This window comes from Trichomycterus rosablanca, chromosome 2, assembly GCF_030014385.1.
Source record: "Trichomycterus rosablanca isolate fTriRos1 chromosome 2, fTriRos1.hap1, whole genome shotgun sequence".
Classification (NCBI taxonomy): domain Eukaryota; kingdom Metazoa; phylum Chordata; class Actinopteri; order Siluriformes; family Trichomycteridae; genus Trichomycterus; species Trichomycterus rosablanca.
This window is the reverse complement of record NC_085989.1, coordinates 43,993,468-44,018,976: the sequence shown is the minus strand read 5'-3', so window position 1 is coordinate 44,018,976 and position 25,509 is coordinate 43,993,468. Positions and strand designations below refer to the sequence as shown.

At 40.2% G+C, this 25,509-nt stretch overlaps 1 protein-coding gene across 1 annotated transcript; it reads right to left on the bottom strand.

Moving 5' to 3' along the window:
• Nucleotides 1-20,592, bottom strand: LOC134301722 (nuclear body protein SP140-like protein). Its single transcript, XM_062986566.1, has 17 exons — nt 20,449-20,592; nt 17,187-17,361; nt 16,914-17,072; nt 13,627-13,725; nt 12,595-12,725; nt 11,847-11,894; nt 11,698-11,764; nt 11,360-11,539; nt 11,059-11,198; nt 10,903-10,975; nt 9,815-9,932; nt 8,321-8,426; nt 5,824-5,898; nt 1,318-1,461; nt 1,086-1,192; nt 807-945; nt 1-48 (listed from the first exon to the last, which is right to left on the bottom strand). Exons 1-17 carry the CDS (start codon nt 20,590-20,592, stop codon nt 1-3), a joined length of 1,953 nt encoding a protein of 650 aa, XP_062842636.1.
• Nucleotides 20,593-25,509: the final 4,917 nt, after the last annotated feature.

Sequence of the window (25,509 nt, the reverse complement as noted above, 5' to 3'; positions counted from 1 at the left end):
TCAGATATCTGGAGGTGGATCACCTGACTGGGAATTGCCCGTCACATTCTGTTAGAGGACAGTCACACACATTATCATGATAGATCAAATGAAATGCCATGCTCTATATTCAATGTATACTTTAGGTTGCCACCTATATCTATAAAAAAAGATAAACGGGACAGTGTCATACTGATGACTGACGCACTGGCTTTGTCCTCGTGTTAATCAAACTTTTACCTGAGCATATGCAACAGGTAGCAGAAAATGGATCTCTCTGGGTTGGCTTCAGCTATGTGTTGCACTTTTTTATATCCAGTCATTACTAAAGTAAAATGAATGTTTCATTTTCTTTTTAACTGGTTTGTCAGATTCAGAACCCAGTCTCATCTTCGTCAGGAAGCTAATCTAGATGTAATCCAAGTGGGATCAGACACATGTGGCATCAGATAAAAATTACAAACAACAACCTAGTACAAAGTGGTATGACTTGTACATAACTACCTAATGTTCTTACTTGTATCCAGCTAGGCAAGGCTTGGAGCTGATTCTGGCTCCGTAGCTAATAGGAAGAAAACAAAGGCATGGGGGAGGTACCTTTCTTAAAAAAAATATATATACTGTTGCAGGACGATGAAGAAACCATCTCCGCTGCCTCACAGTGGGGAGATAGTGGAAGGCATATAGAGGTACAGTATACGTAGGGCACCCGAGACAGAAAGCTTCTTGGGGACGTATCTATAACCTGACTAGCAGTAAAAGAGATAAAAGAGTTTTTGTTTTTTTGTATGTTCTAAAAACCCATTCAAAGTATTTTAAACTCTTACCTGCCGGAGATCCTCCGATATAAGATTGTAGTTCTGTGGCTTGTCGAGGAAGTTGTCTTCTTCCATCATGCTAGATATTTTTTTGTCATCTACAAAATCCAAATGATTGCTTGGGCTGATGTTACTCTTTTCCATCTGTCTGTATAATAAAAAAAAGATGTTTAAAATGTGCAAAATTGCTTCACAACATGTAACCTACTGTTTTGTAGAATTCCTAGTTTTCTCCACTTTTCACACAGCTGAGTTAGTTTATAATCTAATTAAATAAACGGGAAAAACCTTGAATTGTTGTGTGGAAGAATGTGGCTGACGAAGTTAAAAACTTTGTGAAACTCCTGTTCGAAGATCTCCTCCATTCTGGATTTCACTCTGCCAACCTCATTATCCTATATGGAGCAAAAAATATATACATTTTATTTATTTGAGGTGACAAGAAAGAAATCAATGTTAAATAAAAAATAAAAAACAATAATGCTGGTCTAAAATGTCACACACAGTGTTTAAGTCTCACCATATTAAACTTGCTGCAGTTTTGAAAGATGAGTCTGATGTCATTCACAAACTCTCCCACTGTTTTATATTCTTTGTTCTGCAGCTTGGTCTTTACTCTGTCAAGCCACATGGGTTTTAAGATCACTCTGCTGTACCCCTCCACCTGTAAATGGTTCAACAACTATATATTCAAATTATTTAAGAAAATATCATCAAGTCCTAAAAGTAGATAAAGTGAACCCAGTTAAACAAATGAGACAAAAATATTATACTTGGTCATTTATTTATTGAGGAAAACATTAACTGCTCGCTTCAGGTCCTTCCACAACATTTCGATTGGATTAAGGTCAGGACATGACTTGGCCATTCCAAAACATTAACTTTATTCTTTTTCAAACCATTCTTTGTAGAACGACTTGTGTGTTTAGGGTCATTGTCTTGCTGCATGACCCACCTTCTCTTGAGATTCAGTTCATGGACAGATGTCCTGACATTTTCCTTAAGAATTCTCTGATATAATTCAGAATTCATTGTTCCATCAATGATGGCAAGCCGTCCTGGCCCAGATGCAGCAAAACAGGCCCAAACCATGATACTACCACCACCATGTTTCACAGATGGGATAAGGTTCTTATGCTGGAATGCAGCGTTTTCCTTTCTCCAAACATAACGCTTTTCATTTAAACCAAAAAGTTCTATTTTGGTCTCATCCGTCCACAAAACATTCTTCCAATAGCCTTCTGGCTCGTCCACGTGATCTGTAGCAAACTGCAGACGAGCAGCAATGTTCTGTTTGGAGATCAGTGGCTTTCTCCTTGCAACCCTGCCATGCACACCATTGTTGTTCAGTGTTCTCCTGATGGTGGACTCATGAACATTAGCCAATATGAGAGAGGCCTTCAGTTGCTTAGAAGTTACCCTGGGGTCCTTTGTGACCTCGCCGACTATTACACGCCTTGCTCTTGGAGTGATCTTTGTTGGTCGACCACTCCTGGGGAGGGTAACAATGGTCTTGAATTTCCTCCATTTGTACACAATCTGTCTGACTGTGGATTGGTGGAGTCCAAACTCTTTAGAGATGGTTTTGTAACCTTTTCCAGCCTGATGAGCATCAACAACTCTTTTTCTGAGGTCCTCAGAAATCTCCTTTGTTCGAGCCATGATACACTTCCACAAACGTGTTGTGAAGAGCAGACTTTGATAGATCCCTGTTCTTGAAATAAAACAGGGTGCCCACTCACACCTGATTGTCATCCCATTGATTGAAAACACCTGACTCTAATTTCACCTTCAAATTAACTGCGAATCCTAGAGGTTCACATACTTTTGCCACTCACAAATATGTAATATTGGATCATTTTCCTCAATAAATAAAAAATCTCCTTTGTTTAACTGGGTTCTCTTTATCTACTCTTAGGACTCATGTGAAAATCTGATGATGTTTTAGGTAATATTTATGCAGAAATATAGAAAATTCTAAAGGGTGCACAAACTTTCAAGCACCACTGTATCTCTCAAATATCAGAATTCCCCAATCCTGATAGCACTACTGGGATTACCAACAGTTTTGAATTTGGATCACAATGGCGGTGGGCTAGTGTAATAGACACTTTGTCAATAGTAAAAAAAAATGCTACAACCCCAAATCAGAAAAAGTTGGGACAGTAGGGAAAATGCAAATGAAATAAAAATGCAGCATTCTTTACATTTACTTTGACTTTTATTTGATTGCAAACAGTTTGAAGCCAATATATTTCATGTTTTATCTGCTGAACTTCATTTCATTTGTTAATATACCTCTATTCCTGCATTTCAGGCCTGCAACACATTCCAAAGAAGTTGGGACAGGGGCAATTTAGGGCTAGTAATGAGGTGAAAAAACTAAATAATGATGCGATTTTAAACAGGTGATGTCAACAGGTGATTGTAATCATGGTTTGGTACAAAATTAGCATCCAGGAAAGGCTGAGTCTTTAATAAACAGAGATGATCAGAGGATCTCCAGTTTGTCATCAAATGTGTGAGAAAATGATTGAAATGTTTAAAAACAATGAACCTCAAAGAAAAATTGGAAGTGATTTATATATTTCTCCCTCTACAGTGCATAATATCGTAAAACCATTCAAGGAATCAGGAGGAATTTCAGTACGTAAAGGCCAAGGACACAAACTTAAGCTGAACACATGAGATCTTTGATTCCTCAGACAGCACTGCATCAAGAACCGCCACTCAACAATAGCTGATATAACCACATGGGTGAGGGATTACTTTGGTAAACTTTTGTCCAGCTCTACAATACAGAGTTACATGCACAAATGCCACTTACACTTCATTTACACGTCTGTGATGGCAGCATTAATGCAGAAAAGTAAACTGAGATCTTAGAGCAACATGTGCTGCCTTCAAGACATCATCTTTTCCAGGGACGTTCATGCATTTTTCAACAAGACAATGCAAAACCACATGCTGCAGTCATGGCTGCAGAACAACAGGGTACGGGTACTGGATAAATAAAAGCTGAAACACTAAATCACTTGGTCTCCTTGGTGCCAAAACTTATTTTAAGTGTGGTGAAAAGAAATAGCAACATTACAAAGTGTTAAATGCTTTACTGTCCCAACTTTTTTGGAATGTGTTGCAGGCCGGAAATGCAGGAATGGATGTTTATTAATAAATTAAATGAAGTTAGGCAGACAAAACATGAAATATCCCAGGTTCATCCTGTCTGCAATTAAATAAAGCCAATGTAAGAAGCTCTGCGTTTTATTATTATTTGCATTTTTCATGCTGTCCCAACTTTTTCTGATTTGGGGTTGTATTTAGTGCTAAGCTTAAAAATGTTTTTGTCTTTCTCTAAAATTATTATTGGGTCCTTTGTGACCTCGCCGACTATTACTTGCCTTGCTCTTGGAGTGATCTTTGATGGTTGACCACTCCTGGGGAGGGTAACAATGGTCTTGAATTTCCTCCATTTGTACACATATCTGTCTGACTGTGGATTGGTGGAGTCCAAACTCTTTAGAGATGGTTTTGTAACCTTTTTCAGCCTGATGAGCATCAACAACTCTTTTTCTGAGGTGTTCATGCCATGATACACTAAGTTTAAAAATGTTTTTGTCTTTCTCTAAAATTATTATTGAAAACAAGGGTGCCTAAGATTAGCTTAATAGTTTCAAACAAATCATACAGTCTGTAGCACCAAAAGCATAATTTAGTATTAGATTTTTGCTGTCAGCTATAATTTTGTTACAGTAAAAAGTTAAGCTATAGTTCAAATCTTTTTGTAGCTTACCTTTTCACTTCAAACTAAGAAACACAAGCAGACAGAATGTTAGCTAGTGTGCTACTCAGCTAGAGTGAACATGTGGCTTGGTGGACATGTTGGGTAAAGTCATTAAGTTAACTAATTATTCCAATGTTTTGTAGTCTTTCATACTAAATTAATCCTAAATTCAGATCTGAAACACGATGGTTCAAATATGTTGTACAGTTTCCATTGCTTACCTTGACACTAAACTGAGATGTAAAAAAAAATAGGGCTGTCGAAGTTAACGCATTAATAACGCATTAACGCTATCTCAATTTAACGCGATTTAAAAAATAGTGCCGTTAACGCAAATTCTATTTGGCCCTGCGAGTCATCCGTAGTTCATGTTGAGGCGCGGGTACCGTCTGACTGGTAGAAACAACGTTTTAACGTCGGACTTGCCACCGTTTGTTTCATTTGCGGTTTGTTAACATAATGTAACCGAGCGTCGTAGTGATGCACTCGCTTAATAAAGAAATAAATACACGGTATATTCACAAATTGTCGGGAGCAAAACACTTCATTACTTTTTCTGTTACGGTACTGAATAGCGGACAGCTAGAGTCATCACGTTAGCCAAGCATGCTATTCCATGAACTATGGAAGCCCCAAAGGGTCAAAACACACTCACTTCGTGTAGAAACGTCCATCAAACCATTGTCACGATACAAGCACAGAAAAGTCTGTTACAATAACTACGCCTTATCCCACCTGAAGCACCGCTGATCTACAATGTTTGCTGATGGAGAAATTTTAACCTACAATCTGACATATATACGAAGTCAAGGGTCTCTGCTGGATAGTATTACTGCCTAGTATGTGAGTGAATCAAACTCCCTTACAGTTTTCTCTTGTCCCAGCAGTTTTTAACATTTAGCATAAAATGTGTTCACCATTTTAAATGTAACATTTCACTTAAAAATCCTTGTTTTCTATAACATTTACACAGATTTTTTTTTTATGTGATTAATTGTGATTAACTATATGAAATTCTGAGATTAATCGCGATTAAAATTTTTAATCGTTTGACAGCCCTAAAAAAAACAGATAAAATGTTTTTTAAGTAGCCACTTAGCTTAGCTGCAAATGGCTTGATGTATAGTAGCATAGATATGAAGTAAAGGTCAGTAGGTAAACAAATCATTACAATATTTTAGTAGTTTGTAACAAGTTGAGGCAAATTCTCCTCAATGGACCTTTAATAAAAGAGATTCTTACTGTTGCAGTGGGGTCTCCAGTAAACACTCGCTTTTTATCCTCTTTATACAAACACAACAGCAAATACTGATAGTGCTGCTAAAAAAAAAAAAAAACACAAAATAAAAATAATGAATATTCAATCACATATTTATTTATTAATTAATTAATTTATTTATTTATTACATTTATTACATATTTATTTATTTTTTTCTTTCACAACTCCTGGTGAATCTGGTACCACCTGACAACTGGCATTACACATTCAGTAATTCACACATACAGCCTAAAGTCAAGTTAAGTCACACAAGCCATTTCCCTAATATGTGAATACATTGTGTGTGTGAATGTGTGTGTGTGTGTGTGTGTGTGTGTGTGTGTGTATACACTGATCAGCCATAACATTAAAGCCAACTCCTTGTTTCTACACTCACTTGTTTCTACACTGTTCATTTTATCAGCTCCACTTACCATATAGAAGCACTTTGTAGTTCTACAATTACTGAATGTAGTTCATCTGTTTCTCTACATACTTTTTTAGCCTGCTTTCACCCTTTCCTTCAATGGTCAGGTATTATTTAGGTGGTGGATGATTCTCAGCACTGTAGTGACACTGACATGGTGGTGGTGTGTTAGTGTGTGTTGTGCTGGTATGAGTGGATCAGACACAGCAGCACTGCTGGAGTCGACACACTACAGTGGAGCAGCTCACTGCCAAATTAAACCAGGGGGCTACAACAACAACAACTCAGCAAACCCTACTGTGTATGGGGCTCTGAAGCTGACAGATGGTCACTGCACCTCTGCAGTGAAGTTGCATCAGTGCGTCAATATTCGCAGCAGAAAGAAGGAAGTATATACAGTGTATCACAAAAGTGAGTACACCCCTCACATTTTTGCAAATATTTTATTATATCTTTTCATGGGACAACACTATAGACATGAAACTTGGATATAACTTAGAGTAGTCAGTGTACAGCTTGTATAGCAGTGTAGATTTACTGTCTTCTGAAAATAACTCAACACACAGCCATTAATGTCTAAATAGCTGGCAACATAAGTGAGTACACCCCACAGTGAACATGTCCAAATTGTGCCCAAAGTGTCAATATTTTGTGTGACCACCATTATTATCCAGCACTGCCTTAACCCTCCTGGGCATGGAATTCACCAGAGCTGCACAGGTTGCTACTGGAATCCTCTTCCACTCCTCCATGATGACATCACGGAGCTGGTGGATGTTAGACACCTTGAACTCCTCCACCTTCCACTTGAGGATGCGCCACAGGTGCTCAATTGGGTTTAGTCCATCACCTTTACCTTCAGCTTCCTCAGCAAGGCAGTTGTCATCTTGGAGGTTGTGTTTGGGGTCGTTATCCTGTTGGAAAACTGCCATGAGGCCCAGTTTTCGAAGGTAGGGGATCATGCTCTGTTTCAGAATGTCACAGTACATGTTGGAATTCATGTTTCCCTCAATGAACTGCAGCTCCCCAGTGCCAGCAACACTCATGCAGCCCAAGACCATGATGCTACCACCACCATGCTTGACTGTAGGCAAGATACAGTTGTCTTGGTACTTCTCACCAGGGCGCCGCCACACATGCTGGACACCATCTGAGCCAAACAAGTTTATCTTGGTCTTGTCAGACCACAGGGCATTCCAGTAATCCATGTTCTTGGACTGCTTGTCTTCAGCAAACTGTTTGCTGGCTTTCTTGTGCGTCAGCTTCCTTCTGGGATGACGACCATGCAGACCGAGTTGATGCAGTGTGCGGCGTATGGTCTGAGCACTGACAGGCTGACCTCCCACGTCTTCAACCTCTGCAGCAATGCTGGCAGCACTCATGTGTCTATTTTTTAAAGCCAACCTCTGGATATGACGCCGAACACGTGGACTCAACTTCTTTGGTCGACTCTGGCGAAGCCTGTTCCGAGTGGAACCTGTCCTGGAAAACCGCTGTATGACCTTGGCCACCATGCTGTAGCTCAGTTTCAGGGTGTTAGCAATCTTCTTATAGCCCAGGCCATCTTTGTGGAGAGCAACAATTCTATTTCTCACATCCTCAGAGAGTTCTTTGCCATGAGGTGCCATGTTGAATATCCAGTGGCCAGTATGAGAGAATTGTACCCAAAACACCAAATTTAACAGCCCTGCTCCCCATTTACACCTGGGACCTTGACACATGACACCAGGGAGGGACAACGACACATTTGGGCACAATTTGGACATGTTCACTGTGGGGTGTACTCACTTATGTTGCCAGCTATTTAGACATTAATGGCTGTGTGTTGAGTTATTTTCAGAAGACAGTAAATCTACACTGCTATACAAGCTGTACACTGACTACTCTATGTTATATCCAAGTTTCATGTCTATAGTGTCGTCCCGTGAAAAGATATAATGAAATATTTGCAGAAATGTGAGGGGTGTACTCACTTTTGTGATACACTGTACATATAGTTCATATGTGTATGTTTGTGTGTGTGTGTGTGTGTGTGTGTGTGTGTGTGCATGTACCATCATGGTCTTTGATAGAGGCAAGTTTAAAGAGTCTTCTTTGGTCATGGGAAGACTTGGTCCTTTAAAAGTCTTACACATACAGAAAGTGCACGTCCATTTATCCCTGAACACTCACACAAACACACACACACATACACACAAACATATATATTTTAATTACTTTTTTATATTAACAAAAAGTATGTATTATCAGTTATAAAGAAATATATGTTTAAAAACCTATTGATATAGTCAAAAAACATTTAGACACCACAAATGAATGCAATAAGTTCTTAGTTGTAAAGCCACTGTTAGTTGTTTACAGTTTTAGGACAACCACAGTCAAACATTTTCCAAGCTTTTTATTTAGCATTTTTTGTTTTTAATAATTTAGCCACCATGTTATTTGTGATTGTCCCACCTTTTTGTGGCTTTTTAGTTACAGTATTGTTTCATGTTGATTAAATATCTACAAACGGGTTCTATTTCCTACAGTGGCTAACTAGGAGCTCATGGGCCCCAGTGCAAAAAAGATTTGTTCCCCCCTCAACAAATTTAATATACAGTCCCCTCCAAAAGTATTGGAACAGTGAGGCCAATCCCTTTATTTTTGCTGTAGACTGAAAACATTTGGGTTTGACATTAAAAGATGAATATGAGACAAAAGATCAACATTTCAGCTTTTATTTCCAGGTATTTACATCTGGATCTGATACACAGTTCAGAAGATAGCACCTTTTGTCTGAACCCACCCATTTTTCTTGTAAGCAAAAGTATTGGAACAGATCAACTTAAAACAGATTAAAGTGAATAAGACTTAATATTTAGTTGCAAATCCTTTGCTTGCAATAACTGCATCAAGCCTGTGACCCATTGACATCACTAAACTTTTGCATTCTTCTTTTGTGATGTTTTTCCAGGCTTTTACTGCAGCCTCTTTCAGTTGGTGTTTGTTGGTGTTGGGGTTACTTTCTTCAGTCTCCTCTTTAGCAGGTAAAATGCATGTTCTATAGGGTTTAAGTCTGGAGATTGACTAGGCCAGTCCAAAACCTTCCACTTCTTGCCTCTGATGAACTCCTTTGTAGTTTTGGCAGTGTGTTTTGGGTCATTATCTTGCTGCATGATGAAGGATCTCCCAATCAGTTTGGTTGCATATTTCTTTAAATTAACAGACAAAATGTTTTTGTAGACTGCGTGACATCATCAATGAAGATTAATGAGCCCGTCCCAGAAGAAGCCATGCAAGCCCAAGCCATGACATTCTACAGCAAAAATAAAGGGATTGGCCTCACTGTTCCAATACTTTTGGAGGGGACTGTATATATATGCTGTATGCTGATAGCTGAGCAGAATGAATTAAAGGTACTCACTCAGAAGTTCATGCGGCGTGCCCCTCCCCCTGGCCCCCTAGTACTTATGCCCCTGATTTTCTATCTTGCAGGTGTGTTTGTAAAGACGTCCAGCACCATTGCATAAAACACCTGTAAGTAATGTAATGTTGGTCTCTCTCACCCAAGTGTTTCTTTTTGCAGGTTTGGTAAATGGCAGTTATCATGAAAAGCACGAGGACACTCGTCACAGCACACCAGATCTCCTTCAGAATTACAAATGAAGCAGATGTCATCATTATCCTAATCAAGAAAGTAAAAAAGGCAAAAAGTTACATTTAGTGAATTATACAAACCTCATTTCTCTAAAAGATGTTACATTTTATAAAATGCAAAAAGAAAAATCTGTGATTTGTTAATTCTCTTGAACCTTTACTTAAAAGTGTTTTTACTGATCATTTTACTTTGATTAAATGAACAAATTAAAAATTTGATGCCAGCAACACACTCTGAAAAGTTGAGACATGTATGCAGCCAGGTTAATTGGAGACACTGAATTGCCCTAAATGTGAATAGGTGTGTATGTGTGTGTGTCTGTATGTGTGTCTGCCCTGCGATGGACTGGTGCCCCATCCATGGTGTTACTGTGTGCCTTGTGCGCACAACAACACAGACAGACAGATGCCAAACATGCAGTCAATCACAGCAGCAAGCAGTTTGATAATAGAAGCAGATGTAGGGTGCAAATGTGAGGTGCAAAATGTGTGAGTTCTTAGGGGCTGGGGTGGGTGTGTGTGAAGGGGATGATGGAGGTCACAACTCTCGGATCAGTCTGTTAGAATATACTTCTGAACCCATGTGGCTCTGTTGAACACAGTAGCATGATGGTTTCTTTTGCACTGCTGTTTGGGCTCCAAACAATTAACAGTGGTTTCCTGCCTGGCCACACACTGACTTAAATTTCTCTGGAGTCCCTTGATTGTAAAATCTTTGTTAATGGTAAAAGACCTAAATTATTTATAGTCTTGCATTGAAAAATTACTTATTTTACTATAAATGTGTAGATTACATTACAGCTATTTGGTCACACTATTTAGAACAGGTATATTTTATGACCTGTCTATGCCCCAGATCCAGCTCCTGAGTTAAATTTAACTGGTCCTGTGACTGGTCCTTACCAATTCTGTATTAGTAATGGACTATTACACTATTATTATAAACACCAGACATAATTTTAAATAATACAGATTAAATAGGTTTGTGTTATGGGTTTTAGACTCACAGGCTCCTTATGATGGCAGCGATCACAAAAACAATGCTGCAAATGAACAACCAGGATCTTCTTCTGCAGATTGAACACGTGCTAGTTATTCTACAGCTGTGGTTAAATTGACCAGAACATCTATAACATTTTTACTGACACTGTACCTTCTCCAGGTAGTGTAAAGTTTTGCCATGACACAGTATATCTTTCCTCCAGTGAACATCTGTCAAAGTGGATTCCTGGTTTACAAACTCCTCAGGGGTGAACCAGCGCTCCTCTGTGCGGATGCTTTTACTATTTGGCCCTGCAGCACACAAACAAATGTTCATAGGGGACCTATTTCATTTAATCATGTCATCCTATAAATATAATTTCACATTAACAATATACTACTTCAAGGGAATATTGGCAATTTCGGGGTTGACCCTGCCATATTATGCACACTATTCCTTACTGATCACCTACCTGTAAATCTGTTTTTATACAAGACCCCACTAAAAGAACCACAACTGACAGGTAAAGAAGGAGCCTCAAACATCAACAAATCCACTGGTTCACTCTCTTCATCTTCTTCTTCTTCTTCCTCTTCATCATCATCTTCTTCTTCTTTACCTAATTCTACCAGCTCCACACTGGATGTTGACTCTATTAGAGAGTGGTGCAGCAATACAGAGAACCACATATGTTTTTAATATTGTGCACAGCTTGATCTGTCGTATCAATATTAAATAAATAATAAGAAGTGGACTGTGAACATGTGTGTGTGTGTGTGTGTGTGTGTGTGTGTGTGTGTGTGTACTGACGAGGGCTGGAGCTTCCTGAAGAGCTGGAGCTTTCTGTAGAGGTGTCAGTAAACGGCACTTTATGATCCTATAGGAAGAACAAAACCAGATATTTCTTCACAAATAAAAAACATTTAAACATGATAAATAAATAAAAAAGGTCTCGATACCTTCTGAACACCTGGCTTCATTGCAGGTGGAGCTTTCAGGTACCTTTCCTTACATATAAGATAAAAAGAAGCACAAAGGAACTTTACAGTAACACACAAAGGAACTTTACAGTAACACTAACAAATTGTGTACACATTTTTCTTTCGAAAGTGGTAGATCTGCCAAAACATAAAAGGCAAAAGTACCTAAAAATATAGCTACCAGGCAACAAATTTATTGTCAGAGCGCAGGGTCAGCCATTATATGGTGCCCCTGAAGTTGGGGGGGGGATAAAGGCCCAAAAATGAAATATGTGTGTTGCTTAGACTTGGTACAATTCTAAACATGTTCTAATGCATGTTCTAAAGGAGTCACTACAGTGGTTAGCCTTCTGAGCTATCAATTGGATGACAAAGGTTTAAAATCCTGGCTTCAGCAAATAACCACTGCCGGCTCTCTCTGCTCTAGGGACACTGTTATGGCTGACCTGCATATCAAACAAGCTGCGTTATGCAAAGAAAATAAATTTATTATACTGTATATGTTTACAGGACAATCAAGACAATATTCTCTTCTATACAATCCTGCAGCTACACTGGTTCTATGTAAAGATTGGATTGTAGAATTGTAAGCTCAGACCCCACACCCCACCCGGGCTTACAATGAAGTGTGTGAATTAGTAGCATGTATTAAATGAATGGCTTGAATAACTGAAATTTTAATATTTAACAGAATTCTGGAATTTTACATTGGTGTAGTCCTAATTACCTCTATAAGTTTTTGCAGAGGAATATCGGAGCAGCGGATGCTCTCTTTCCATTTTTTGCTTCTCTTTCCTGCAAACTTCTCAAAATTACCGGGGGTGAACCAGAGTCCCTCAGACAGGATACACCTGTCACCTGTAGGAAAAAAACAAACTTGATAAGACTTGACACATACATGTTTCTGTCTCTGATGACATACCATATATGGTCATTGCTTTCTGTTCTATATCATCTGTTAATGTTTTTAGTGTTTCTTATGTCTTATTTTTTTCTTACATTTACTTAACTAAAGAGCTTTCTTCATTTATTCAATTTCTGTGGAAATTATGTTTACTTTGATTTTATACATCCGAGTGGATGCCCATGATCTGTGGAATCCTTCAGGGTTTGACTGTTGGATCAATTCTATTTTATCTATACATGATCTCATGTATGACATCTCTCATGACAGCTATGCAGATACTCAGATATATTTAGCACCCTCCTCAAATGACTGTAGTGTCATTGTCTCTTTATGTCAGTGACTTCCCATACAGTTAAATAACTCCAACTAATTCAATGCAGCTTCAATAAAACTTCTTACTAAAAAACTGGAACACATTAATTCGAATTGCTTTGGTCTCAAAGACTTCAAGGAAACATTACTTGTCTTCAAATCACTGAATGGTTTGGGAGCCTCATTTCTGTCTAATGCTGCTAGTATCCCTACTGGTAAGTACAAGTATAAACCCAGCAGGGCTCTCAGACCAGTAGGAACTGTTATGATAAGAATCTGTTATGATAGGAAGTTGGTGCAATAGGTAAATACTAAACAAGATTTTAGCTTCTTTGTCTTTGACGACTTCTAAAAAACATTAGAAAAGCCTTGACATGAGACTTTTCCCCCTTTATATCTCAATCTAGTCATTTCCAAATTCCTGTTGCATATTGCAATCCTCTCTCACTTGTACCATTTATACAAGCCTTGTAGATACATCTCTGTATAAATTGCACTCTGTTGCTTTGAAAAGTTTAATCTTTTTAATGATATGCGTACCTCTCTCCAGTTTCTCTTTATGCAGCATGCCCTTCTTGTCGCCACATGTAACAGGAAGCTGTTTTTTTAAATGTATCTCTCTTTCCTTTAATAGCGGTGCTAAAAATGGAAAAATGTCATTACTGGTAGTCAATGTTGTAGTGAAAAACACTGAATGCATGACAGAAACACATCACAGGATGGCACATTCACACTTACACATTTATTTTTATTCACACCTAATTTAGGTAATTTAGTGTAGGAAGACACCCCTTAAAGCAATGACCACTGAACTGAAGATTAAGTGTGGTACTGACTCTACCAGCTGTGCCACTTTGCAACTAATAACGGAATTGTAAATATGGCTATTTATCATTTTTAAACTGAATACGTTAATTTTATTGTTCGGGCTATATTTCTCTAGAATATTACTGTTAGCAACTGAAAAATAGAAAAAATGTTGCTGCTTGTGTGCTTGATAAAGAGGGTTTTAGGATGGCAACGGTTGAGAATCATTGAATATGGAGGTTGGTAGTTTGTCATAAAATGACAAAAAGGGAGGAATGTGAGAGAAAAATGTACTAATACATAATCATTTACTACTTTTTTCTAAAAATCAGTTTCTCCCTTGCAGACTTGCCAGCTTCTTTGTTGGCAAACCTACTTTTCTCTAAAACTTTGATGGCCTCATGTTGGAACTGCCCTGAGAAAGCAAATTGCCGCAAATTGCCACAAACACTGGGTGATCACTCCAAACATAAACCCACATTATGCAACAGTTATTGGGGTTGGCGTACCTCGCATGTATTGCCATCCCAAGCTGATTCTGAGGGTTTCCTATCGAGCACAGAACTAAGAGCTCGTTGTCACAGGCTTCTCAGGCCCTGTTGTAATCACTTTCTCCATTGAGGGCTCCGTTATGAATGTGTTTATTTGCTTCTTTGTTTCTGTTATTTTCACTAATCCATTTATTTGTGATTCTCCCTTTTTATTAATGCCTTTTAACCACATAATTGTTCTACTTTAATTATTTTGCACTTGGTTTCACTTTTTTTCATTCTTGCAGGTGTGGGCCGCTCAGGTGGTGCAGCGTAAAAAAAACGCGCTGCAACCAGAGCTGGATTCCAGATACAGTGTATCACAAAAGTGAGTACACCCCTCACATTTCTGCAAATATTTCATTATATCTTTTCATGGGACAACACTATAGACATGAAACTTGGATATAACTTAGAGTAGTCAGTGTACAGCTTGTATAGCAGTGTAGATTTACTGTCTTCTGAAAATAACTCAACACACAGCCATTAATGTCTAAATAGCTGGCAACATAAGTGAATACACCCCACAGTGAACATGTCCAAATTGTGCCCAAATGTGTCGTTGTCCCTCCCTGGTGTCATGTGTCAAGGTCCCAGGTGTAAATGGGGAGCAGGGCTGTTAAATTTGGTGTTTTGGGTACAATTCTCTCATACTGGCCACTGGATATTCAACATGGCACCTCATGGCAAAGAACTCTCTGAGGATGTGAGAAATAGAATTGTTGCTCTCCACAAAGATGGCCTGGGCTATAAGAAGATTGCTAACACCCTGAAACTGAGCTACAGCATGGTGGCCAAGGTCATACAGCGGTTTTCCAGGACAGGTTCCACTCGGAACAGGCTTCGCCAGGGTCGACCAAAGAAGTTGAGTCCACGTGTTCGGCGTCATATCCAGAGGTTGGCTTTAAAAAATAGACACATGAATGCTGCCAGCATTGCTGCAGAGGTTGAAAACATGGGAGGTCACCCTGTCAGTGCTCAGACCATACGCCGCACACTGCATGAACTCGGTCTGCATGGTCGTCATCCCAGAAGGAAGCTGACGCACAAGAAAGGCAGCAAACAGTTTGCTGAAGACAAGCAGTCCAAGAACATGGATTACTGGAATGCCCTGTGGTCTGACGAGACCAAGATGAACTTGTTTGGCTCAGATGGTGTCCAGCATGTGTGGCGGCGACCTGGTGAGAAGTACCAAGACAACTGTATCTTGCCTACAGTCAAGCATGGTGGTGGTAGCATCATGGTCTTGGGCTGCATGAGTGTTGCTGGCACTGGGGAGCTGCAGTTCATTGAGGGAAACATGAATTCCAACATGTACTGTGACATTCTGAAACAGAGCATGATCCCCTCCCTTCGAAAACAGTTTTCCAACAGGATAACGACCCCAAACACAACCTCCAAGATGACAACTGCCTTGCTGAGGAAGCTGAAGGTAAAGGTGATGGACTAAACCCAATTGAGCACCTGTGTCGCATCCTCAAGTGGAAGGTGGAGGAGTTCAAGGTGTCTAACATCCACCAGCTCCGTGATGTCATCATGGAGGAGTGGAAGAGGATTCCAGTAGCAACCTGTGCAGCTCTGGTGAATTCCATGCCCAGGAGGGTTAAGGCCGTGCTGGATAATAATGGTGGTCACACAAAATATTGACACTTTGGGCACAATTTGGACATGTTCACTGTGGGGTGTACTCACTTATGTTGCCAGCCATTTAGACATTAATGGCTGTGTGTTAAGTTATTTTCAGAAGACAGTAAATCTACACTGCTATACAAGTTGTACACTGACTACTCTAAGTTATATCCAAGTTTTATTTCTATAGGATTGTCCCATGAAAAGATATAATAAAATATTTGCAGAAATGTGAGGGGTGTACTCACTTTTGTGATACACTGTACATGGTATCGAATCCAGCTCTGCTTCACCGGTTCGAAGCTGGGTCGCTGTATAAGCAACGATTGGCCGGTTGCTCAGTTGGGGGGCAGGACAAAGAACCGGATGTGGGTCTCTCTCTGTCAGAATGCGATTACGACCTCTGTCGGCTGATTAGAGGCGCCTGCACAGAAATGAGGAAGAGTGCCCTTAGGGTGTGTCTCTCTGCATGCAACGCTGGGTGGCGCCAGACTCATAAATGTGTGGGTGGCAAAAGGCATCCGGCTTGCTGCTCATATGTTGGAGGGGATATGAGCTTCGATCTCCTCGGTCAGGGCAGGGTTCGGCATAGACAGAGAGGAAGCACGATGCAAATTGAACAATTGAATGCGCTAAAGGGGGAGAAAAAGGGGGAAAAAAAATGTTTTAATTCTTGCAGGTGTGCAAGATCTGCTCCATTAAAAAAATAGTACAATCTTACTGCAAATGGACTGTAAATAAAAATAAGTTTTCCTTTTTTAACCACCTTAAAGATGCAGAAGGTGACATCGGACCCATCACAACTCTGACCAGGAAAGATAAATAAATAAATAAATGAAATTGAAGGTGTATAACTCTTGCCTGGTTTCTTCTGTTGAGGGGTAGAGCAAGATGAAGGACCTGGTTCTTCCTCATCTGTCCCCTCAATGCTTTTCTTTCTTTTTAGTCCTTTCTTGTCTGATTCTCTCCTGTTTGGTTCCTCTGGTGCATCAGGAATCTGCTTGTAAACCATAGATGAACCTGAAATGAGATCCAGTGTGTCTTTCAAAATAATATGAAGCACTGAACATAAATGACATGAAATTAGAATTTATGAATGAAAATGGAACAAACAAGAAAATGAATCAGACTGACCATCCTTAAGACTGTTCCAAAGCAAGCGCAAAATGGGATATTTCTGCAGCATGCAATCCCGAAACACACATCTCCAAAACAACCTCACACTATGCCCCCCCTTCTTTTCCAGCTGGTCCAGAATTTGATAGACAATGTCCTGCCTTCTCTCTGTAGTCCTCATCTTCATCACTTTCTGCAAATTAAGAAGATGAAAATGGATCCAGTGACGTATTTTGTAAAGATACTATGCATTCACTTCAATTGTTTTCACTAACTTTCTGCCCCATTCCGATTTGATGATGGGCAGTGATAGCTCAGTGGTTAAGGTACTGAACTAGTAAACAGAAGGTTGCCGGTTCAAGCCCCGCCACCACCAAGTTGCCACTGTTGGGTCCCTGAGCAAGGCCCTTAACCCTCAATTGCTCATTGTGTAAGTCACTTTGGATAAAAGTGTCTGCTAAATGCTGAAAATGTAAATGTAAATGATGCTTTTGAGGAGTCTATACACTTCATATATGGAATCCGGGGCTGGTAGAAGTCCTGGCTTATTAACTTGGCCAATTTAGTCATCAACGGTCAGTCCTTGGATTCCTGAGCAGTTATCCATCAAATCCGTCCCATCACCATGTCTGGGTCAACATGTTGAGAGGATCCTGTTACTCTCGAAACAAGCTTCAGACCTGCCTCTTATTCTGGGCTTCCAATCACTGCAGCAGCATAGGAATGACCAATGTACTTGCTTGGTTTCTCGTGGGGTCTCTCATGCCAGGACCTGTGTTTGAAGGCTGCTGCACCACACAAGATGATTTTCCTGTTGATGGTTTCCATTGAGTACCTTGACCTCCTTTAGCAAATGAAAGGACCAAATCCTCCCACTGCACTACTAATATGACTGCACAATCAACATTCTTCACCACCTCAGGGAAGGTTGTTTTTCTTGTATGCCTCTAAACAGAAAGCCGTGAAAGAGTACATCCAAGAGACCTTAGCATTTGTCCTCGTATCATGCTGGTCTACACTACTGCCTTACAATAATTTCTGTTTTTGCTTTAACCTGTTTATGTAAATGTGTACTGGGTTACTGTTTAGTGGGAAAAAGTATAGATAGTTTTAAACAAGGGAAAAATTGTGTGATGTCTCATCTAAATTGACACAACTCTGAAATGCCTCGTTCCATGGGTATGTCTATAACCTTACTATCAGGATAAATTAAAATGATACAGTCCAGTTCTGTTTTTCCATGGTTATAATACTCATGTTTTAATGACACAGTCTCAACCATTTTGTTTAATTTGCTTCTGCAGATGCTGCCTCCTGATATTAAAGATATAAACTAATCTGTTTTAACTGCTGCACATTAATCACATCACTTTATTGTCACGTCACATTAACACAGTTGTGAAAGGTGAGTGAAATGCTTAGGTGCTCAGTCCCTCACAGTTCCAATACACATTAATTACAAAGAATATACACATTAACTTACATAAAAACTTACATACATTGTTACATTACATACAGTGTATCACAAAAGTGAGTACACCCCTCACATTTCTGCAGATATTTAAGTATATCTTTTCTTGGGACAACACTGACAAAATGACACTTTGACACAATGAAAAGTAGTCTGTGTGCAGCTTATATAACAGTGTAAATTTATTCTTCCCTCAAAATTACTCAATATACAGCCATTAATGTCTAAACCACCGGCAACAAAAGTGAGTACACCCCTTATTGAAAGTTCCTGAAGTGTCAATATTTTGTGTGGCCACCATTATTTCCCAGAACTGCCTTAACTCTCCTGGGCATGGAGTTTACCAGAGCTTCACAGGTTGCCACTGGAATGCTTTTCCACTCCTCCATGACGACATCACGGAGCTGGCGGATATTCGAGACTTTGCGCTCCTCCACCTTCCGCTTGAGGATGCCCCAAAGATGTTCTATTGGGTTTAGGTCTGGAGACATGCTTGGCCAGTCCATCACCTTTACCCTCAGCCTCTTCAATAAAGCAGTGGTCGTCTTAGAGGTGTGTTTGGGGTCATTATCATGCTGGAACACTGCCCTGCGACCCAGTTTCCGGAGGGAGGGGATCATGCTCTGCTTCAGTATTTCACAGTACATATTGGAGTTCATGTGTCCCTCAATGAAATGTAACTCCCCAACACCTGCTGCACTCATGCAGCCCCAGACCATGGCATTCCCACCACCATGCTTGACTGTAGGCATGACACACTTATCTTTGTACTCCTCACCTGATTGCTGCCACACATGCTTGAGACCATCTGAACCAAACAAATTAATCTTGGTCTCATCAGACCATAGGACATGGTTCCAGTAATCCATGTCCTTTGTTGACATGTCTTCAGCAAACTGTTTGCGGGCTTTCTTGTGTAGAGACTTCAGAAGAGGCTTCCTTCTGGGGTGACAGCCATGCAGACCAATTTGATGTAGTGTGCGGCGTATGGTCTGAGCACTGACAGGCTGACCCCCCACCTTTTCAATCTCTGCAGCAATGCTGACAGCACTCCTGCGCCTATCTTTCAAAGACAGCAGTTGGATGTGACGCTGAGCACGTGCACTCAGCTTCTTTGGACAACCAACGCGAGGTCTGTTCTGAGTGGATCCTGCTCTTTTAAAACGCTGGATGATCTTGGCCACTGTGCTGCAGCTCAGTTTCAGGGTGTTGGCAATCTTCTTGTAGCCTTGGCCATCTTCATGTAGCGCAACAATTCGTCTTTTAAGATCCTCAGAGAGTTATTTGCAATGAGGTGCCATGTTGGAACTTTCAGTGACCAGTATGAGAGAGTGTGAGAGCTGTACTACTAAATTGAACACACCTGCTCCCTATGCACACCTGAGACCTAGTAACACTAACAAATCACATGACATTTTGGAGGGAAAATGACAAGCAGTGCTCAATTTGGACATTTAGGGGTGTAGTCTCTAAGGGGTGTACTCACTTTTGTTGCCGGTGGTTTAGACATTAATGGCTGTATATTGAGTAATTTTGAGGGAAGAATAAATTTACACTGTTATATAAGCTGCACACAGACTACTTTTCATTGTGTCAAAGTGTCATTTTGTCAGTGTTGTCCCATGAAAAGATATACTTAAATATCTGCAGAAATGTGAGGGGTGTACTCACTTTTGTGATACACTGTACATACATTAACTTACATATATTAACTTACATACATTAACTTACATACATTAAGTAATTTATTTCATTTTAATAATAATATAAAAGCTCATTTAATGCTGGAGAATGTTTTTAAACTTTTACCTGGTAGAGATTTTCTGGCACCAGATTGGGCTTCCGGAGCTCATTGAGGAAGGCTTGTGGTTCCTCCATAGAAGAAATCTCTGTCTTCTTACAGTGAAACAAATTACTCAGCTCTTCATCTGTTTGACAATCCAGAGGATCCATTGGGTTGATTTGGTTTCTCTTAATTTACCTGTATAATAAAATAAGTCTTATTTAACAAGCACCAAAATGATACTGGACTTACCCTGACCTACAAAGTTGTTTTTTCTCCCATCACACCTGGGTTAGCTTATGATTTATGATCTTGTGATAGATGTGTTAGAAGAAAGAAAACACCGTGTGTCAAACGTCTGACCAAATATTTATGAATAAGATCATATAGTCTGACAAGAAATGATCTGATAAAAGTACAGAGATCACACAGTGTAAATTTGGTTTAAACCAGAAAACAAAAGTAAAAGTGGTTTTGCTTGCTTCCTTTGAGGTTTAACACTTGAATATTCATAATCCAAATACATGAAGGTAGTTAAAACAAATAATTTTGTAATTCACATATTTAAACACACACACACCACTCATACCTGATAAAAATGTATTTCTGAGTCCAGCCGAGATAAATTTCTGTTCTCCTGCTCTTTCTTGCTCTCTCTAGCTATGCTCTTCTTTCTTTGCTTCAAGAAAAAAACAAGGACAGTTATAACAAGTTGTAACTCATTTGACCTGCCCTTACATTACCAGAAATGTACTTTCTTTTTTATAGTTATTAGTGATAGCTTGAGATGGGTCATATGTGTGTAACTTCACCTATATTTCACTAAATACAGATTTAATTTGAACAGAACCCGGATAGATCTGACAAATTTACACCCTATGTCATATAATATGTTGTTTCTATGATGTTCTTCTATGTAATGAATGTGTAATTTTGAAAGTATGCTGTAAATCTACTCTAATACTCTAATATGTGAATAGAATGCAAAGAAGCAGTGTTTCTTACATTGCAGAAATATTACATGTTTCTTTTATTGCAGACAGTATGAACCCGAGATATTTCATTTTTTGTCTGGTCAACTTTATTTCAGTTGTTAATAAACATTCATTCCTGCATTTCAGGCCTTCAACACATTCCAAAAAAGATGGGAAATAAAAAATCTTAAGTAATACTACGTATTTAATAACAACAGTGTCATTTTACAATTCAACTGCTTAACAACTGGTTACATGCCAGTTTACCATTAGGCCGGTAAGAAGAAGGGAGGGGGACTTGCTGTGTTTGTGAACAACAGATGGTGTAACCCTGGTCACATTACGGTGAAGGAAGTGATCTGTCAGCCGGACATTGAACTGTGTGTGATCGGAATGCGTCCGTATTATCTGCCACGAGAATTCACGAAAGTGGTTTTGTGTGCTGTGTACATTCCTCCATCCGCCAGCGCAGACATCGAATGTGACGTCCATTCAACTATTGCTAAAGTGCAGAACCAAAGTCCGAGTGCCTTCATCACTGTGTCTGGTGACTTCAATCACACTTCACTTTCATCATGCCTGCCTACATTCACTCAGTTTGTAAAATGCAGGACTAGAGAACACAGAACACTGGACTTGTTGTCCAATGTCATGCTAATGTCAAAGAAGCGTACAAATCCACAGCTCTCCCTCCGCTGGGACGATCTGACCACAATCTGGTACTCCTCAATACACAGTACAAGCCCCTGGTCCAAAGACAGCCAGCATCCACCATAACAGTGAGGAAGTGGTCACCTGAGGCCGTGGAATCACTGCAGGGCTGTTTTGAGGCCACACAATGGGACGTTCTCTGTGACCCTCACAATCAGGACATTGATGAGATAACAGCGTGTGTCACGGACTACATCAACTTTTGTGTGGACACTGTTGTACCCTCTAAAACTATCCGATGTTTTTCTAATAACAAGCCATGGGTTACAAGCAACCTAAAATCCCTCCTGAACCAGAAGAAGAAAGCCTTCAGGACAGGGGACAAGGAGGAGCTAAAGAGGGTACAAGCAGAGCTAAAAATAAGGAGGCCAAGGACGAGTACAGGGCTAAGCTGGAGGCCAATTTGGAGAAAAACAATGCTCGTGAGGTGTGGAGAGGCCTGAGAAACATCACAGGCTTTAATCAACACAGCTCGGGAACATCAACATCAACTGAGGGCAGTCATGAATGGGCGAATGAGTTAAACCAGTTCTTTCTAAGGTTTGACAACGACTCTCCTTCTGCCCCATTGTCCTCTGCTTTGTCTCCAGCTGTCTTGCATCTTAACACCCCAGCACAACAACAGTCATCATCATTCACAGCCTATACCCCCACCATACCGAACATTTACACCTCACCTGACATGAATGTTCCTTCCCCCAACCACACTCCGGATCAGTCTAGCAGCAGGGTACCAACTTTTACTGCCGACCAGGTGAAGAAAGAGCTGAAGAAACTCAAGCAGTGTAAAGCGGCTGGACCGGATGGCATTCAGCCTAAGGTATTAAAACTATGTGCTGAGCAACTGTGTGGAGTTCTTCAACCTGAGCTGCAGCCTTGGAAAGGTCCCACTCGGGTGGAAAACTTCTTGTGTGGTTCCTGTCCCCAAGAAGAAGCAACCAATGGCGCTAAATGACTACCGTCCTGTTGCTCTGACCTCCCACCTGATGAAGACACTGGAAAGACTGATGCTGGGCCACTTGAGATCACTGGTAAAAGCTGACCTGGACTCCCTGCAGTTTGCATATCAGGATGGCATTGGAGTGGATGATGCTGTTATCTATCTGCTGGACAGAATGTCCTCCCATCTAGACACTACAGGCAGCACTGTGAGGATTATGTTTTTTGATTTCTCCAGTGCGTTCAACACCTTACAGCCTGTCTTACTTGGGGAGAAACTTCGGCAGATGAAGGTGGATGGGTCTATCATCTCATGGGTAATGGACTACCTGACTGGTCGACCCCAGTTTGTGCGATTGCAGGGCTGTGTTTCAGACATGGCTATGTGCAGTACGGGGGCTCCCCAGGGGACTGTATTAGCACCGTTCCTGTGTAACATCTACACCTCGGATTTCAGATACAACTCTGGCACATGCCATCTGCAGAAATTCTCCGATGACACGGCCATCGTGGGGTGTATCAGGAATGGGCTGGAGGCTGAATACAGGAAGCTGGTTTCAGACTTTGTCGACTGGTGTACACTGAACAAACTGCAGCTCAACATCAGTAAGACAAAGGAGATGGTGGTGGACTTCAGGAAACTCAGACCTCCCCTGGCACCAGTCACTATCAATGGAGCAGAAGTGGAGGTGGTTGACACTTACAAGTACCTGGGTGTGCACTTGGACAACAAACTGGACTGGAGTTTTAACACCTGTGCAGTGTTCAAGAAAGGACACAGTCGTTTGTACTTTCTGAGGAAACTGAGGTCCTTTGGAGTGTGCACTAAACTCCTATGGACATTCTACCAGTCTGTTGTTGCTAGTGCCTTATTTTATGCTGTTGTGTGCTGGGGCAACAGCATTAACAAAGGTGCAATGAACAAAATAAACAAACTAATTAAGAAGGCTGGCTCTGTTGTTGGAGTCAAATTGGACACTCTGGAAGAAGTAGCAAAAAACCGGACACTCAATAAGCTGCTTTCTATTATGGACAAAACATCACACCCCCTGCACACTACAGTGGACAAACAGAGAAGCACATTCAGTGGTAGACTGATACAGCTGCGCTGTACTAAAGAGCGCCGTGTGAGATCTTTTCTTCCCACTGCAGTAAGACTCTACAATGATTCTCCCCATTCCAGAAACACTACAGATCTCCTGCGACCTGAACAGTGTTGATTAATTTCTTTTATCAGTGCAATATCTTTTGTAAAATGATATATTTATATATTTTTCTCTTAGTGCAATAATACATATGCTGCTGTTTTTTGATAATGTCCTGTCTTTTTGCCTATGCCCTGTTATGTTTAATTGTGTTGTTTTTTGTCTTCCCTTGTGTAATTTGTACTGTAATTTGTAAATTGTAACTTGTAACTGTGTAATTTGTAAAGTACTGTGACACTGCAATTTCCTTCGGGATCAATAAAGTGTTATCTTATCTTATCTTATGCGGGTGGGGCCACTAGGGGGCATCTGTTGGCCTTGTTGTTGAACAGTTATAAAAAAATAAAAATTAAAAAAAAGATTTGTTAGAATGATCTCAGTAAAACTAATTATAATATATACTATAATAATAAACACACACTTTCATTAATAAATAATAAATTAAATAAATAGCCCACTGATGGACTCACATCTTGAAGCCAGACCACCACAAATCTGACCAGGATAATGAGGTGGTAAAAATGAGGTGGTAAAATCTGTTCATGTGAAACATGCTGCAATTCATTGACTGAACAATGAATTTAAAGTGCAACAATTGTCAGTGAGGCCAACCATCACTTAAAGCTTAATAAAAGTTGGATGAGGCACCAAGATCTTAACCTTATCTGAAATGCTCTGTCATCACATGACGTGTTTGTGCAAGAAATTCCTCCTCAGCATAACATGCTTGGTATAAAAATGTAAGACTTTACCATTCTAATTAGCTTGAATTATCATGAATAAGGGTAAAATGTGTCAATGATTAGTTCTGTTTGTATGCAACCGAAATAGTCTCCACTGGTGGACCCACAGCTGTCCTCTTAAATGCCTGTGAGTCAAAGACCAATCAAAATGAGGGGCGCTAGCCGCTCAGGTGGCGCAGCGGTAAAAAAAACACATGCTTCAACCAGACTGGGATCTTAAATACATTGTTTCGAATCTCAGCTCTCCCTTGCCGGCTGAAAACTGAGCGGCCACATGAACAAGGATTGGCCGGTTGTTCAGGTGGGCGGGTCTAAGCCGGATATGGGTCTCTCTCTGTCAGACTGGTGCAATTATGACCTCTGCTGACTGATTAGAGGTGCCTGCACAGAGATGAGGAAGGAGTGCTCTTAGGGTGTGTTTCTCCGTACACAATGGTAGGTGGCACAAAACTCGTCAATGTGTGGGTGATAAGATGCATGCGGCTTGCTGCCCACGTGTCGGAGCGGCGTGGGTT

Bases quoted from the DNA above. Each gene is read 5' to 3' on its own strand.
- LOC134301722 (XM_062986566.1), bottom strand. From the start codon at position 20,592: ATGGATCCTCTGGATTGTCAAACAGATGAAGAGCTGAGTAATTTGTTT. The intron at 8,427-9,814 runs GTGAGAGAGACC...GTGAGTGTTCAG, and splicing joins CTGCAAAAAGAAACACTTGG to GGATAAATGGACGTGCACTT. The intron at 946-1,085 runs GTTTTTCCCGTT...TTTATTATACAG, and splicing joins CTTCCACACAACAATTCAAG to ACAGATGGAAAAGAGTAACA.